We start from the raw sequence: 15,205 nt of genomic DNA, 5'->3' as shown, positions 1-15,205 counted from the left end.
AACTACACTTACTTCATTATTTTTTGGACTTTGAAACGATAATATCGATTTAATTCAGTAAATAAAGTTAGCGATTTTGCAAAAGCAACACATTCGAAATCCTCCAACCTTCCTCTGTTTTTTTCTTTCTCCCTTTCTTTTTGTATGTTTTGTATCTTCTTTACTGTGAATTATTTGAGAAACTCCAGGGACATGATCTGAGCCTTTTTTGCATCAATCATGGCACCAGCGATACCAAGTCCTGGCACAGTGTCATTCAGCCAAGCTTCAGCCTTACCGAAAACAAGCTCCCAGACACTTCTCGAATCAGCATGCTTGTTAGCAAGGAATCCCATTGCCATTATAGTAGCAAGAGCATTGGTAAGATTAGTGGAGATGTTAGTGGTCTGGGTGAGTTCGAGGAAGCTGTTGTACACCTTGTTCAGGTCACAGCCAAGAAGAGTGCATAGTTCCTGGTTCAGTTCCCAGTTTCCGCTGAAAGATTGCAGAGCAACCAGTGAGTGGACTTCAGATTGGCCACTAGAGGGGGGTGGTGCAGTCTGGGCCAAGGGGGACACGGTAGCAGATTGTCCAAAGAAAGCTGGTTTTACGGGGAATTGAACATTCTGCGCGCTTCCAAACAGTGGTCCTCGCTGGGGTGCAGGAGCTCCAAACCCACCAGTTGAGACAGATCCATGAGAGAATCCGGTAGTAGATTGTCCAAAGCAAGCTGTTCTTGCGGGGGATGGATTATTCTGCGTACTTCCAAACAGTGTTCCTTGCTGGGCTGCGGATGCTCCAAACCCACCAGTCGAGACAGACCCAGGAAAGGACGAGGTAGCAGATTGTCCAAGGCAAGCTGGTCTTACGGGGAATTGAACATTCTGCGCGCTTCCAAACAGTGGTCCTCGCTGGGGTGTAGGGGCTCCAAATCCACCAGTTGGGACAGATCCAAAAAGGGAACCGGAGCTAGGCCCATCAGCTACAGCAGAGCAGGCAAAGAGACCAGACGATGGGGATGGTTGACCGCCGAATAATCCTGATTGGGAGTTAGGTGTAGACCCACGAGAACCGCCAAATAGCGAAGAGGCTGGTTGGGTCCGGTTCCCGAAAAGCCCTGCGCTAGATGTCGCTGGCGGGGCTCGGCCCATCATGGATCCTCCTATGGGCCCTGAATACATCTGCTGTGTCGGTGCAGAAGAGTAGAGGACATTCACACCTCCCTTACCCGAGGCCGACATGAAGCGGGAAGCCACCGGGGAAGCGCTTCCTCGAGAGATTGTTTGGGCTTTATTCTCCCCTGGTTGTCCCTTCTCTTGATCCTTGCCAGACGCAGAGCTGTCTTCTTCCAAAGCAACGAAAGAACAATGTTTGCCAGTGACCTGGTATCTGATTCCCAGGGCCTGGCATTCACGGGTGGCAAGTCGCTGCTTTGTATCAGAGTGGAGTTGAGTGAATGGATTGCCATTAGAATCCTTGGTCTTCTCCAGCCAGCCATGCAGTTCTTCGAGTTCAATCATGGCCTTGCGCGATGCAAGCTGATGGATGGTCTCGCCCTTACCAAGGTCACTGATGGGAATGCGTAGCTGCAACGGGCCTTGTTTGGAGGTGGCGGTGAATGTGAGTGATTGGGGGATGCGATGAGTGGACTTGGGATCCAGGAGAAGGTAGACCGTGCTGCGGATGAAGGGGTAGAGAGAGGGGATTTTATACGGAGCTTGAAGAACCTTGGGAGCTGTTAGCTTGGGAAGGTTCTTGTCATCTACAGTCCGAGTGGCTCCAAGTTCTGCATTAGATTCCTTGTAGTTCTCATCAAACAGAGAGATAGGTTTCTGGGGGGTTTGTATAACGGCAGCCTGGTCCTCAATATCGGTCTCAGAGCCTTGCATGGGGTAATCGACGTTCTCCACAACTTCGAAGTCGCCATCAACCATGGTATCATACTCCACCTGAAGCTTGTAGTCGTAGATGTGAGGCGTCAGAGCTCCCTTCAGCATTCTTACCACCTTTCGATCGAGTTCTTCATGTCTTAATACCGACTGTGAAACCCCGTTACCAGATCTCGCAATTCCCTCGACGAGGGAGTGGGAAGCGGCATCGCCGAAACCGAGGGAGAAGAAGCGTGCGGTGTTATCGGCTGCAGCATCGCGGACAAAACTGAACAGAGACTGTTGATTGTAGATCGCTCCATCGGTGAGCAGAAGAACCTCCAGGTCCTTGTTCTTGAGGCGGTTGTTCACAACAGCCTCGACCGCTGGTTGCATGTTTGTGCCACCCATATCAGCGTGGATATGATCGATGTATAGCAAGGCCTGTTGCAAGCTTGACTGGTCGTAAACTTTGCTAGTTGACCACAGGAATGAATGCCAGGTCCCAAATGAGCAAATGTTAAAGCAGATTCCAAGCGGCAAGGATTTCAAGAAGATTCTCAGAGCGGACTGCAGGGTAGTTGTTTTGTCACCCATGCTGCTACTTCTGTCAATCACGAAGACGATTTCAGGCTGGGCAGGGGGAAGGTTGAACTTTGGGACAAGCGTAGCCATCAGGGCGCGTTGCCCAGGAATAGTTGGATGTGACTCCAGCAGCGCACCAGGGTTATCAAGTCCATCAGCTTTGACAAGCAGGACAAAGTCGCGTTCCAGCAAGGGCTGGTTGTCCTTGGTGAGATGGAGCGCAGCAGATGCTTGAGATGGCTCAAATGAAGAGCTGTCCTGGGTGGAAGAAGTCCGACCAAGAAAAGTTTTGATCGAATGGCTTGGAGACTGCAACTCCCGGATGATGGAGTTTTTCCCCATCTGCACATCGACTGTAATAGAGATTCCTTGAAACTTTGCGGGAAAACTAGAACTGAAGGGCGAGAATAAATGATCACCATGGAAGATGCCGCTAGCACTTGCATAGCGGGGTGCAATAGCATTTGGCAGTGTGTAACGAATTCCATCGGTTTGAGCATCTTGCTTGAGCTCGCCGATAAAGGTGGTGTCGACGGTGATTATCTCTTTGGCCTGCACATTACCGATTCGAATCATAAACACATCGTTCTCCTCGGCTGTGTGCTCCATTAGAGCTGCCGTCTCATTATTTCTCGTGGCCTCCTCGTAGTCAGCATTGGCCTGCTCCTTCGATTTCACTTTGCTGTAGAGGAGGCGATTGCCAACACGACACTGGAAACCGACGACACTGACACCATCGTAGAGAGGGAAAATGTAGTTGACTTCCGAGAGAGCATAGCCTAATGGGTTCGTGAATGTTTGAGTGAGAGTGGTTTGTGAAGCAGAAGACAATATAGTTGCGTGCGCTTTCAGCGCGACCTGAGGCAGATGCTGCCATTCATGGTTCACGAAAACGCAGCAACCAAAAAGTCCCGACATTACGGTTGACGGGTATGTAGATTGAAATGATGATAAAAGGTGAATGGATGGTGAAGAAGGACGATAGAAAGAGGGAAGGTGGTTTTATAGAAGGGCTTGCTAGGCAGCACGGCACCGCCCCCTATACGGAGTGGGCTCCTCCGCGAAACGGGTTCGCTTAGAAATTCAGCTCTTTGTTTACTAATCGGGACTCGGAATGGCTTCGCTTTTGACTCGTCTCGACCGAGATTCGAACCAAGATTCCTAATCTAGCCAATAGTAAACCACGCTAAATCATTCTATTGTTTTGTTTATTAAGCCTGGTTGAGATGATCGATCTGCCCCACTTCGAATCAAATCTGACGCTTTATTGGTGGACCACCTTCTGCCTCGACTCCAACCACTTTTAACCGGGATTCATTCTTTATCTTCGGTATTTGCGATGGCAGGCTTGTGGGCTAGCCAGAAATGGAGCTTCCTTTATGTTTACTTTGCTTTGCCGGTTAAGGCGTGCGCCCTGCATTCCTCGACGCTTCTGAAAATGTGGGTAAGATACAGACGGGAGGTCGCTTACAACAAATTAGAACGATAGGTGGCCTCTTCCACGGCTTTGGCATACTGTGTATCAGGTTGCGTATCATAAAAGCAAAGTTTAGGTTGAGCAGCTTGGTCAACCGAATCTTGTGCCTCGCGCCAAGCATCTCATTAGCACGACGCAATTGCCACACATGCGGGTGGCTGAGACGATCGGCGAGACATGCAGATTATTGAGCAGTACAGAGAATTTAAAGCAGGGAGCGGGTGAAGAATTCAAAATTCACATTTACCAAGTATCATTATCAGTACGTCCAACGCCGGGACTATGGAATAAGGGATAAATACATCCGCAAAATACATCGAACGTCTAGAGTCCCAACATGAGTCCAAGAACCAGCCAGAAATAGAAACACCAAAAAGACCATCAAAACGCCGATGCCGCCGAGGACTAATGCAGTGGTAAAGAGTGTGAGAATGGGAAACATGCCTATATTGAGGACATGGCAGGCACCAAAGGATGAATAAATGGGCGGCAACGTAAACGAAGGGTATTATCACAGAAGATGCGTATCAACGGTTAAATGCTTTTGGCCACGAAGCAGGGAATAAATGGGTAGTCGGATGAATGTGAATAAATAGGGTAGAAAGAAGGATATCAGTGAAACGGTCACGAAGTGGTCGAGACCGGCTCGATTTATGCGTGGGGACGACCGATGCGGCTTCCCATATATGAGCCAGTTGCCGACGCGAGGAACCGGGCCACGAAGCCGCCGCTGTGGGTGTGGCCGCCGACTTTCATCTTCTTGGAAGGTTGGCGGACTGGCTCAAAGGCTTGCTTGGAATCCATGGGGCCGACGTTGACATAGCTATATGTCAAGGAGGAGACAGAGGGGCTGGAGCTCGCGTCGGTGAGCATTACGTCGTCATTTCCGTGGGATGAGCATGTGCTGATGCTGGCGGGGGTGCCACGGGAACTGGGGGCAGTGCTGGATGAGCGGGAGCACAGCGAGTTAAAGGTCTCTGCATGAGATAGACCGGGGACATCCCGGATGGATGGAGGCGAGATGGAGCGGCCTGGGCGATGAGGGGATGATCGAGTACGGGGGTATGGGTTGTAGCGATCGTGCTCGGCGGCGAACTGGGGAGAGTTGGTTGTCTGAATGCTAGGGCAGGAGACGTGGCTGGGAAGGCGACGGAGGGTGTTGTCCACGGCCCTCCGGTTGTCACCACGAGCATCAAGTTTCTGACGACGAAGGCGGCCGGCTAGTAGATCTGCGGAGTAATGAAGTCGACGCCTGGTCATCAATTAGTATTTGAAAAATACCAGAATAAAACGCATAATAGAGTTGGTACTAACCATTCACGATGTTGTTGCTTGCGCTGAAGTTCCTCCTCCTCGGCCTTGCGCTGGCGTTCTTGGGCCTGCAGACGCTGACGAACAGGAGCCAGGAAAGGTTCCAGGTAAGTAAAGAGATCCTCCTCGGTCACACGGGTCTCCCAGTCGAGCAGGAAGAGTAACTGGCGCTCCATCAAGTTCACCTCCGGGAGCGAGAAGCCGAAGCCTTCGTATTCCTTCACCACAGTATACCGAGCCCAGTGCTTGTTCTTGGGGCTGGAATCATTCAGATTCTTTGCAGCGAGAATGAGCGAGGCGAGGAAGATTCGGTGGACAGTGCAACGCATACCCTTGGCGACCGGGGGAAGACGTGCACGCAGACGGCCGAGATACACGAGGGAGCTCATGAGGGTGGGCACCTGGACCTGGGAGCGGACAACCAGGGAGGCGATAAAAGCTTCGATGGACGGCAGGGGGGGCATCTGGTCGGTCGGGTCGATGGGGGGAGTAGAGGGTGGTGTGGGTTGACCGTGATGATTGACGGTGTTGGTCACATGGGCCTCACATCGGATGACCTGCGATGCCTGCTGGGCCAGGTACGTCACCATCTCCCGTGAGACTCGCTGGGTGACGAAGGAGTCGAGCGCCGCTCGATTCAAAGCTTGGAGATTCATGTCGACTGTGCTGGTTGTGTTCATGGTGACCACCTAGGTATAGTGTGTATAGTGTATAGGGTGGAGGGTGTGGGGTGTCGGGTATAGGAGTAACTGCTGGAATGGTCCCAGGTGAGGACTAAAAGCAGATGAAAATGTCGAGCTCGGTCTCGAAAGCTCAGGACGGTTGAACAATTATAAAAGGCAATGTGCCTCCTTTGTTGCCTTGTTCGGAGGTATCGACAACGAGGTTGAAACAAAGAACAAAGCACGAAGACAATGAAAATAAAATAGCACGTCAAATCCCTGAACCAGCAGGACGAATGGACGATGTCAAGTAGTTGGTGGAAAAAAAGAATGTTGCTGTAAGGATAGTTGAGGTTGTCGTGTCAACCCGTTATCGACCGATAGCCCTAACTGACTTTCTCCAGAAGAGTGAGACCTGCCGAAGCGGAGAATTTCAACCGAGAGACACGCCCGCAGTACTAGGCAATAGATCGATGAAACTGGAACCGTGGAGTAACTATTGAATTTGAATCTCTTGGAGGGAGCGACCGGTGGAAAGCAGAAAGACGGTATTAAAAGGAAAGGAAATGATGGGTGACGACGATGGGCATGTGGACGACTCCCGTGAAGAATCTGAGCGTGGGAAATACTTGGATAGATATAGCTCCGGTATGCGCCATTCAGAGGGCGGCTGGAGGGGGCACCCAGGAGCTGCAAGGTTCACACGGTCCAGTCAGAAGCCCTGTACAGCCAGGCCGGGGCTAAGGGGGTCGCGGAGGAGCGCGAGTGAGCCTGCATAGTTGGATCTGAGATGCTCGAACCTTTTCGCGCGCGGAGCCTGGGCCAAAGGAGGGGGGGGAAAATTGATTTGCTCAGGCGTGGAATGCAGTGGAGCGATTACACCGTTCGAGGCGAAATGCAGAAGAAAGTCAAAGACTTCCCGCACCATTGGGTATGTACTTTTTGCTGTCTATCAAACCTGCCCATGCTCGTCATCCCTAGATTCACCCGCCTCCCGACAGCACGCTCTACACCGGGAATCGCGGTGTAGACATCGTCAGAATTACATTTTGAATGACATCGCTCTTGAACTAATCCCAATAATAGAAAACATCTCTTCCACAAGCGCTGGAGGGACCGGGGCGATCAACAAGTGCGCCAGAATGGACACTGACTCCACCGCTGCTGCGAGGAGATCAACGCTAGGCCCACTCGGTGGAGACCCCGGCCGGTGTGCCTGTGGTAGAATTGGAGTCAGCCTCCTACCAATCTTCTATGGACTATCGATGAAACCGGCGACCGTCTCAAGTCTCCTGTGCGAGACGCGGGGATAATCAGGGCAGGATTCCATCCCGTTGATGGAAATGGCTTCACCCTCCTAGAACCCTAGAACGCGCCCTATCCAGGGCACAAAACACGAAACACGAGATTCAAGATTCGAGAATGAATCCAAACCCCGAATAGGGAAAAGGGGCCCGACGTGATTTGCGAGTCAGCTGAAAAGGTCCCTAGGGTACCACCGATACGAAAGGGTCCATGGCCAGAGAAAGCTTTCAACAATGTGGCAAGTCGCGTTTCAATTTGGCGCCCGCTATGGGGGGCCCCCAATAATAATGACGAACGGGTCGACCTGACAGATTTGTCTGTGCGGGTGCGGGATCCCTGCCTCCATGCCAAATGACCCCTGTCACACACGCGTGCCCGAACATGCCTGATGACTGCGCGATCCGACATGTCAGAAGGGGTTGCGAATAGTCTGTCCACCTCGCATGAGGGGGATCGATTATCTTTTCCAGGTCAAACTCACTTACCCCTCCTGAACAGAGAGAGAAGGGGCGGGGGAAGGTCAGGGCTGTGGATGTATCGGCTCCCGCCACCTTTTCCTGCCCACTTCCATTTTCTTCAGATGCATTGTACTGCACACTGCGTAATGCTCCGACCTGCGCCGACCTGCATTTGGTTCTAAAAAAAGAGGAACCGCTGAGCTATTTTCGGCTCCGACGTCTGCTACATCTATATAAGCGCCCTGCCTAACGCTTACTGACCTCCGCCGGCCGAGCGCTTGCCGTTCATGTTCTTTGGGGCGGGCGCTTCGAGAAGTCAACGTCAGACAGTTCTATTGATAGAATGGCTCGTTATTGGTAGGACTTACGCGCTCGATTCTGGCGCGTTTTGAAGGTCCCATCCGCGCTACAATGCCGACCATGTCCTACCTGAATCATTACCACGGAAAGAGATTGCAATGATTTGATTTTCTGGCGATTCTCTTTGATGCACTAAGCACTAACTCTCTTTGAGGCGATGGGCGTCTCGCTCGACTTTGGCTTGCTGGGTCGGGACTCTTCTAGTCGTTCTAGCCATTGCCAGCATAGGCCAATGGTTCCACTGGTGACGAACGACAGCACTCTTGAAACAGGGTTCTGTTTCAGGGTGACATGGTGTTTTGTTTCACGTCAGGTCCAGCGGTTAGCGAAGACGGTGGCCCGACCGGTGTCGTGGGGCTGAAACAACCAGCCAAGTGGATTCTACATGATCCAACAGAACCCGCTACGGCACTACACGTTGCACTGCCTTCATCTTGGACTTTTTGATGCGGTCACGAAATCGATTCCAGATCTTTTCGTATCCAACTATTCACTCGAAAACTATTCACTTGAAACAAAATTCCCCGTCCGCCTCTCGATCGCATGATCCGCCTCTTAAACGACAGCAACAGAGTAGTCGGAGACAGTCAGCTCGGCTGTGCCAGTGAAAGGCTCAGTACCAGCCTGCACATTAATCAGGTAAAGGCTAGTGCTCACGCCTGCGTTCTCGGTGAGGTAGTTGAAGAACTCCTTCATGTCCCCGGAGAAGCTCGTGGTGGTGGACTCGGCCACGAAGCTGTACACAGTCGTGTCGCCATTCGGGCCGGAGTACAGCTCCCAGGTAACGCCGTTGATGTCGGTGGTGGCGATGGGGGATCCGGTGGAAGAGATGGGACCTGCGCCGCCCAGGGCCGCGAGCCAGACCATAATCTCGTACTCCGCCGAGCCGGACGCGCTGGAGCTCAGGAACATGTCGTAGGAGACGTCGGCGACGATGTTGGTGTTGGAGTAGCTGTTAGGGGTTAGAAAATCAACCCGGAGGCATTTCGAGGAGGAATTTCTTACCTCCACTCCCAGGTGGACTGGATGCTGTCGATGCTGCTCAGGGTCTTGGCCGTGAACTGCAGGGCAACGTTGGCGAAGCTCTTCACCTGGCTGGCCGAGCCGGACCAGGACCACGAGGTGTACCAAGCGATGTTGCTACCGCTCAGGGACGTCAATCCGGTGCATTGGGTGCCGGAGGTGTCGTAGCTCTGGCCCCAGAGGTTATTGTAGAGGATGTAGCTGCCGGTGGTGACAGATCCCCACTGGTCGCAGAAGTCGGCGCGACGGGTCAGGCTCTTGGTCGGGATGGTCGCGGCGTTACCGAAGCAGGCAAGGCCGAGGGAGAGGAACGACAGAGGAGCGATGAAGGACTTCATGGTGATGGTATGGGGGTGAATTTGGCTGGCCAGCAGTAGAGAAAGAAAGAAATCCAGAGAATCTGTTGATTACAGTCGGACAGTGACAGTGCCACGGCTTCTGGAAGACATTATATAGTCCTGCCCATGAGGTCATCCCACCGGGGTGGTCTGGATGCTTGTTCCGTATAGAGTACGGAGCAGTCCTATCTCATCTTCATCACCGGGATTCCACCGGATATTCACCCTGAAGCAGACTGCACGGGTCAAGTAATCGGTCAATTTATCCATGAACTAGCCCGGCGCGAGGAAATGATCGCCCTGGTATCAATGTCTTAAACTCTGCAATGAATTTTTCCGCGACTGGATGTTTATCCATGGTAGTATCTTCACTCCGGAGCTGCTTTGCGGTTTGCGGAAGATCTCCGAGTGTAAACTCCATGGCGTCGGCCCGCGGAGTGGAGCCGCTGGATCGAGAAAACGGTAATCTCTTTTTGGATCTCTTGCCGAGGTTCTTCAGGGATTCAATTTAGAGTACGTACATTCGAATCCTTTCGGTTTGTCTAGGTGCTCAGGGGCTATACTGTCAGGGTGTCAGATTTTGAACCCCTTCATGGAACCTCGAAAGAGGTGGTGTCGTCCGCAAATGGCCATGTGATTTGATGTCATATGCAATATATGGGATATTATTGAAAGCTTTTTGGCTGTTAGACTTCAATGGCTTCAATGAATTCCACCAATGCCGGGAATACCGGTGAAGCTTCAGCCACATTAATAGGGCAATCATCCTAGGACTCTTGGCCTATGCACCCCGCATCCTGGTTTTGCAGGAGTTGGACCCCAGGTTTTTAGTTATATGCGAGGGCTCCGGGGTATAATTTGATGCTCCGCGTAAGCTCGGAGGGAGGTCCTCTTTGGAAGTGGTGATGATCAGCATGCACCTGGGCACCTGAGCGCATGAGTCGAGGAACACAACCGAACTCGGGGTTTCCACCGGGAATCAAGAAATGTCGCATCCTTATTCAACCGTTTCGGGGCTTCTCTCTTCTTCAGTCCATACGATGATGTGAAATAAATTTGGACAAAGGAAAAATAAAAAAAGAGAGAGAGGAAATCGCAAATGCTAGCTGTTCCAAATGTACGCATGATTTTTCGAAGTATATATTCGCTCTACGTAGCACGCAAAGTTTCTTTCAATTTTAATTTCGCCTCATATTCCACCCCTTTAATCGTTTAGGGACAAAATATTCTAAATAGCTCATCATACACCTCGTCGGATCTTCTATGGTTGTACTGCCAGAGATATAGTTCAAAAAGGGTTCACTAGTGTTTGTTTCGCTCTCGTTCATGGCGATCGGCTCTCGGTCGGTTGGACTCCGTGAGATCCAGGGTCCAGGAAACCCTTAAATAATCCAGTAAACATTAGCAATGGAATCCCAAGAACAGAGAATCATCTTCCGAGGTTCTACGAACTCAGACATCAGGCCTTGGCCAATCACCACGGCTGTGATTCGGATTGGGGCGATCCGACATGGCGTGTGGGCTGCAGATGTTCCGCGGACGCCGCTCATCGCAGCTTCACTCGAGACTAGATGGTAGATTTAAAATGCAGAGACCGGCATAAGAGAAAAAGAGCAGTCCTATTCATTTCATTTCATTTTCCTTCGGTTTAATCCATTATCGGCTCATTTCGTTCCAATATATCCGTGAAGTCGTGAAGTCGTGAAGTCGTGAAGTTCATCACAGCCCCACAAGTGGAACTCCGGGGTTTTGCCAGGGGCGATAAATTCATTTCGTGTTTTCTTCAACCACCACCCTCAAAATGCCTTCCAAGTCCTCCACCGGCAAGCAGTCCTCGGGCTGCCGCTGCTTCTCGTTCCGCAACCTCAGTATCTTCGCCGTGTTCCTGGCCCTTTTCTCCGCCGTCTACAGCTTCCTCGACGCGCGCCTGGACCGATTCTACATCTTCGACCCGGACCACCTGCACGACCTTTCGCAGCGCGCCATCAAGGCCCATGGCGATGACACCCACTCCGTCGTCAACTTCATCGTCTCCGAGCTCGAGACCAAGGTCGGCACCGAGCACCTGAACCTCGAGCAGGAGTGGGTGTTCAACAATGCCGGTGGTGCGATGGGCGCCATGTACATCATCCATGCCAGTATGTCCTGCCGCCCTGCCCCCTGACACGTCAATTGACTGACAATCCAGGTATCACCGAATATCTGATCATCTTCGGCACCGCTGTCGGAACCGAGGGCCACACGGGCCGTCACACCGCGGACGATTACTTCAACATCCTGCACGGCACCCAGCTCGCCTACGTGCCGGGCTCCTACGAAGCCGAGTCTTACCCCGCCGGCACCGTGCACCACCTGCGCCGCGGCGAGGTCAAGCAGTACAAGATGGATTCCTCGTGCTTCGCGCTCGAGTACGCCCGTGGTTGGATCCCTCCCATGCTCTTCTTCGGCTACGCCGATACCTTCTCGTCCACCCTGGACTTCCCTACTCTCTGGGCGACCTCGCGTATTACCGGACGTGAGATGATTTCCAACTTGCTCAAGTTTAAGCTGTAGGTGGCTTATCATGATTGGATGGTATAGAACGGAGGATGTATAGAACTTGGATTGGGAAAGTGTGTATGTTACATTCCATTGGCATCGACAATGGGGACTGGGATGGTGGATGTTTGATGTCATAGATTATCAAAAAAGGATAAATAATTCTTAATGCAAGACATGTCACCAGTTGAATCAAGAATTCGGTGAAGTGATCCAAGACATGGCCAACACCCTTCTTACTCCGATATCAAGATATCTTCCCCTTCCCCTGGAAAAAAGCACCCATCATCTTCGCCGGCTCCGTCAATTCCCCATGCGCACCTGCATCAAATGATTCCGCAAAAGCAGCCACACCCGCCTGAATGGCTTGATCCAGCGAAACGTTCTCCCAAGACCGAATCAAAGCCTTCTGTCTGCGCACCGCCAACGGCCCATTCATGTCCAACTGACGCAACCACGCCTCAACAGCTTCATCCAGCTCCTCAGCTTCAACGACATTCTCCACAAGACCCCATCTCAGCGCCTCGTCAGCCCCAATATTCTCCCCAAGCATGAGAAGCTGCCTTGTCCTCCCCCATCCAATCAATCCAGGAAGTAGCGCCGCCTCAACGACACTGGGAATACCAACTCGAACCTTGATTCGTTAGAACCGAAAAGACAATATGAAAAGACAGTTAGATAGGAACAGAAGAACAAACCTCGGGCATCCCAAAAACCGCATTCCTACTTGCGACCCTAAAATCACACGACGCCGCAAGTTCCAATCCAGCACCGAGCGCATACCCATTAACCCGCCCGATAACAGGGACGGGACAATCGCGCACGCTTCTACAGGCAGCCGAGACCTTGGAAATGAAGCTACGCGCCGAAGACGGGGAGTTTAAAGCGGCCATTTCGGCAATGTCGGCGCCGCCGATAAATGCCTTGGGGCCTGCGCCTGTGAGGACCACGGCGAGGAGGTCTGCATTTGCGGATGTTATGGATTTTAGGGTCGAAGGGAGGGTGGTGAGGAGATGCGTGTTTAGGGCGTTTAGTTTGGCGGGACGGGATATTGTGACGTGGGCTATTGTGCCTGCTGTGCGGCGGGTGATGTTTGTTAGGATGGTTGGGGTTGCCATTTTGGAGTGGATTGAAGATGGATTCCCAGATTGTTTGGGATGAGGGATGGCATGGAGAGTATACCGGTTGTATGTGGATTGGGAGGACCGAGAATCACCGACCCGGGACGGGGGGAACACCCCGCAAGTGGTTCGGGGGTTATTAAGCTTGGTTCTAGAGCTCTAGGGTGCGGAGACTAAGTTTGGAGCCGAGAAATTATGTTTTATTGCTAAATTGCGTTGTAGATCAGACCCAGAGTCAATTCACTGTCTAAACCAGCCATCCATGATAATACCAAGGATAATGACCGCCCATTCGCGACAGAACATTCGAGGTTGAAGTGTCTTAGATAGAACAGAGAAAGAACCTGTAGGTTGTTCGTTACTCGTCATGTATATTCTTAACAGACGGGTGCTCTATAGAGCCGGAGCCTCCCAGAACTCGCGCTTGATCTTCATCACGGCGGAGCGTTTGTGCGGGAAGCTCACCTCGCCCTCTTTGAAGAAGCCCGCATCCTGGAGGTAACCGATAATCCTGAAGAGCAGTTAGTACACGAGTTTTACTGGAATGCTCATCACACTTACTTGGTATTATCCACCCGCGGCTCCAGATAAACCGTCTCGGTTCTCATATCCTCCAAGAAGCAGTGATGCACCAAGGCACTCAGCCAAATCGCAACCCGGTGCGCGCCACGGAACTCTTGTTCACCGATCAGTAGATGAATGCCCCGATCGTAGTTGTCCACACGGTCCAATAACCTCCCCAGACCATCTTCCTTCACCCAGTAAATCTCAAAGTATCCGAAGGGCTTGCCATCCCAGCAACCGATCACGGGGAAACTGTGCCGACTCGTCAAGTTCTGGAGTAGGAATTTCTCTTGTACAGACCGGTCTCCGCCGACCTGCCACATTGCTTCAACTCGGGGGTCGTTCATCCATCGATGCAGGGTATCAAGATCTGACGAGACATTCTGGAAGAGGTGCTGTTCGATGCTGGTAACCGGGGAACACACAGTCTTCGGTGTTGACGGCCGACTACCGCTGCCGGCCCCTTGAGCCGGTGTGACCTTGCTCATTGGGAGGAAAGGGACGCGGAATGAAAGATACTGGCCCACACTCGGGATATAGCGCACGTAAAAGACCTCACCTTGGTGAGGCGGCTTCGACCGAATCGGATGGCGCACTCCGTCGGTGAATGTATACTGAGCAGGCGCCGGCGGATAATACGTAGGCAAGTGACTTGCCGAAGTGAAGGGGCCATTCGAGTTGAAGGTGGGAACATTCGCCGTGTGGAAGACAGCTTCCGTTGGCGGCAAGACAGCGCTAGGTAGGATATCCCGAGCCGGAGAAGCATGCCGAGATGGGATAGGGGTCAAGGAGGGAGATAATGGAGCGCGAGGCGCGAGAGTGAACAGGAAAAGGCGCGGATCGAGCTGCCAGAAGCTTCGGCGGCTCACGAACATATTGGACCAGCTGGTCGAGTCGCGTGTCTCGACGGGCTGTAGTCCCACGGAGGAGTCCTCGGTGGCAATCAGACCCATGCGTTCGAGCTTCTGTAGCAGGTTCCGGCCCTTGAAAATTCCCTCTCGCTTGATATTCACCCGCCAATCTCCCTTCGGCTTTCCAGCCAGCGGTGTCGAGCTCGATGCTGCTGTATGCAGGTGCAGGTCCGGTTCCGGCTCGTGGAAGTACCAGCACATGGTGGCCCAGAGCATCATCGCAATCTGGCGGGTCGGCGAGGTGGCCGGCTTGAATTCGCTGGACGGCGGGTTCACGATGTAGGAGATGTAGAGGTGATCGCGGTTCAAGGTAGGGGTGGTAAAGCGAGTGAAGTTTTTGTCGTCATCACTGGCGGAGGGGAGCCCATTCTCAGAGCCAGTCCTGCCTCGCTCTTCAGGTGATTTCCCGCCAGGTTTTTCGCTGTGGATGATAATCGTCCAACCTGGTGGGAAGGTGGAGTTGTGAGAACTCGCGTCGTTGGACTTGAACGTGACCCCGCCAAAAACAGGCGACACGGTGAACGTGAGTCCATTGGGGAGGTAACAGGTGGTGTTCCGCATGGTGTCGAGTGCAACCTCTGCTCCTGGTGTCAAAGGGACAGTCGTTCACTGAACATAAAGATAAACGAAAGCTCGTGTTGGCTCTGCGCTGCCCCTCACTGATGCGGGGGACGAGGGTGACGGTGCGCCAATGGCCTGCTCGAC

General features: G+C 52.4%; 6 protein-coding genes across 6 annotated transcripts; 1 reads left to right on the top strand and 5 right to left on the bottom strand.

The window, feature by feature from the left end:
- Window positions 1-170: 170 nt before the first annotated feature.
- On the bottom strand, window positions 171-3,350 carry N7498_001350 (uncharacterized protein; the record flags this gene model as incomplete). Its single annotated transcript, XM_058448413.1, has 1 exon — window positions 171-3,350. The coding sequence occupies one exon, from the start codon at window positions 3,348-3,350 to the stop codon at window positions 171-173; it is 3,180 nt and encodes a 1,059-aa protein (XP_058313824.1).
- A 1,210-nt stretch (window positions 3,351-4,560) lies between these two features.
- Window positions 4,561-5,876, bottom strand: N7498_001349 (cyclin family protein; the record flags this gene model as incomplete). The annotated part of the gene is made up of 2 exons (XM_058448412.1): window positions 4,561-5,161; window positions 5,224-5,876. The coding sequence occupies 2 exons, from the start codon at window positions 5,874-5,876 to the stop codon at window positions 4,561-4,563; spliced, it is 1,254 nt and encodes a 417-aa protein (XP_058313823.1).
- Window positions 5,877-8,560: 2,684 nt separating this feature from the next.
- Window positions 8,561-9,366, bottom strand: xgeA (putative endoglucanase; the record flags this gene model as incomplete). The annotated part of the gene is made up of 2 exons (XM_058448411.1): window positions 8,561-8,957; window positions 9,011-9,366. The coding sequence occupies 2 exons, from the start codon at window positions 9,364-9,366 to the stop codon at window positions 8,561-8,563; spliced, it is 753 nt and encodes a 250-aa protein (XP_058313822.1).
- Window positions 9,367-11,167: 1,801 nt separating this feature from the next.
- On the top strand, window positions 11,168-11,919 carry erg2 (C-8 sterol isomerase ERG2; the record flags this gene model as incomplete). The annotated part of the gene is made up of 2 exons (XM_058448410.1): window positions 11,168-11,504; window positions 11,555-11,919. The coding sequence occupies 2 exons, from the start codon at window positions 11,168-11,170 to the stop codon at window positions 11,917-11,919; spliced, it is 702 nt and encodes a 233-aa protein (XP_058313821.1).
- Window positions 11,920-12,151: 232 nt separating this feature from the next.
- Window positions 12,152-13,022, bottom strand: N7498_001346 (uncharacterized protein; the record flags this gene model as incomplete). The annotated part of the gene is made up of 2 exons (XM_058448409.1): window positions 12,152-12,538; window positions 12,603-13,022. 2 exons carry the CDS (start codon window positions 13,020-13,022, stop codon window positions 12,152-12,154), a joined length of 807 nt encoding a protein of 268 aa, XP_058313820.1.
- A 396-nt stretch (window positions 13,023-13,418) lies between these two features.
- Window positions 13,419-15,061, bottom strand: N7498_001345 (GNAT family N-acetyltransferase; the record flags this gene model as incomplete). Its single annotated transcript, XM_058448408.1, has 2 exons — window positions 13,419-13,536; window positions 13,587-15,061. The coding sequence occupies 2 exons, from the start codon at window positions 15,059-15,061 to the stop codon at window positions 13,419-13,421; spliced, it is 1,593 nt and encodes a 530-aa protein (XP_058313819.1).
- Between the last annotated feature and the right edge of the window lie 144 nt (window positions 15,062-15,205).

Source organism: Penicillium cinerascens (assembly GCF_028974065.1).
Source record: "Penicillium cinerascens strain IBT 15544 chromosome Unknown contig_16_segment0_segment0, whole genome shotgun sequence".
NCBI classification, from domain to species: domain Eukaryota; kingdom Fungi; phylum Ascomycota; class Eurotiomycetes; order Eurotiales; family Aspergillaceae; genus Penicillium; species Penicillium cinerascens.
The sequence above is the reverse complement of the archived record's forward strand: the minus strand, read 5'-3'. Positions and strand labels throughout refer to the sequence as shown.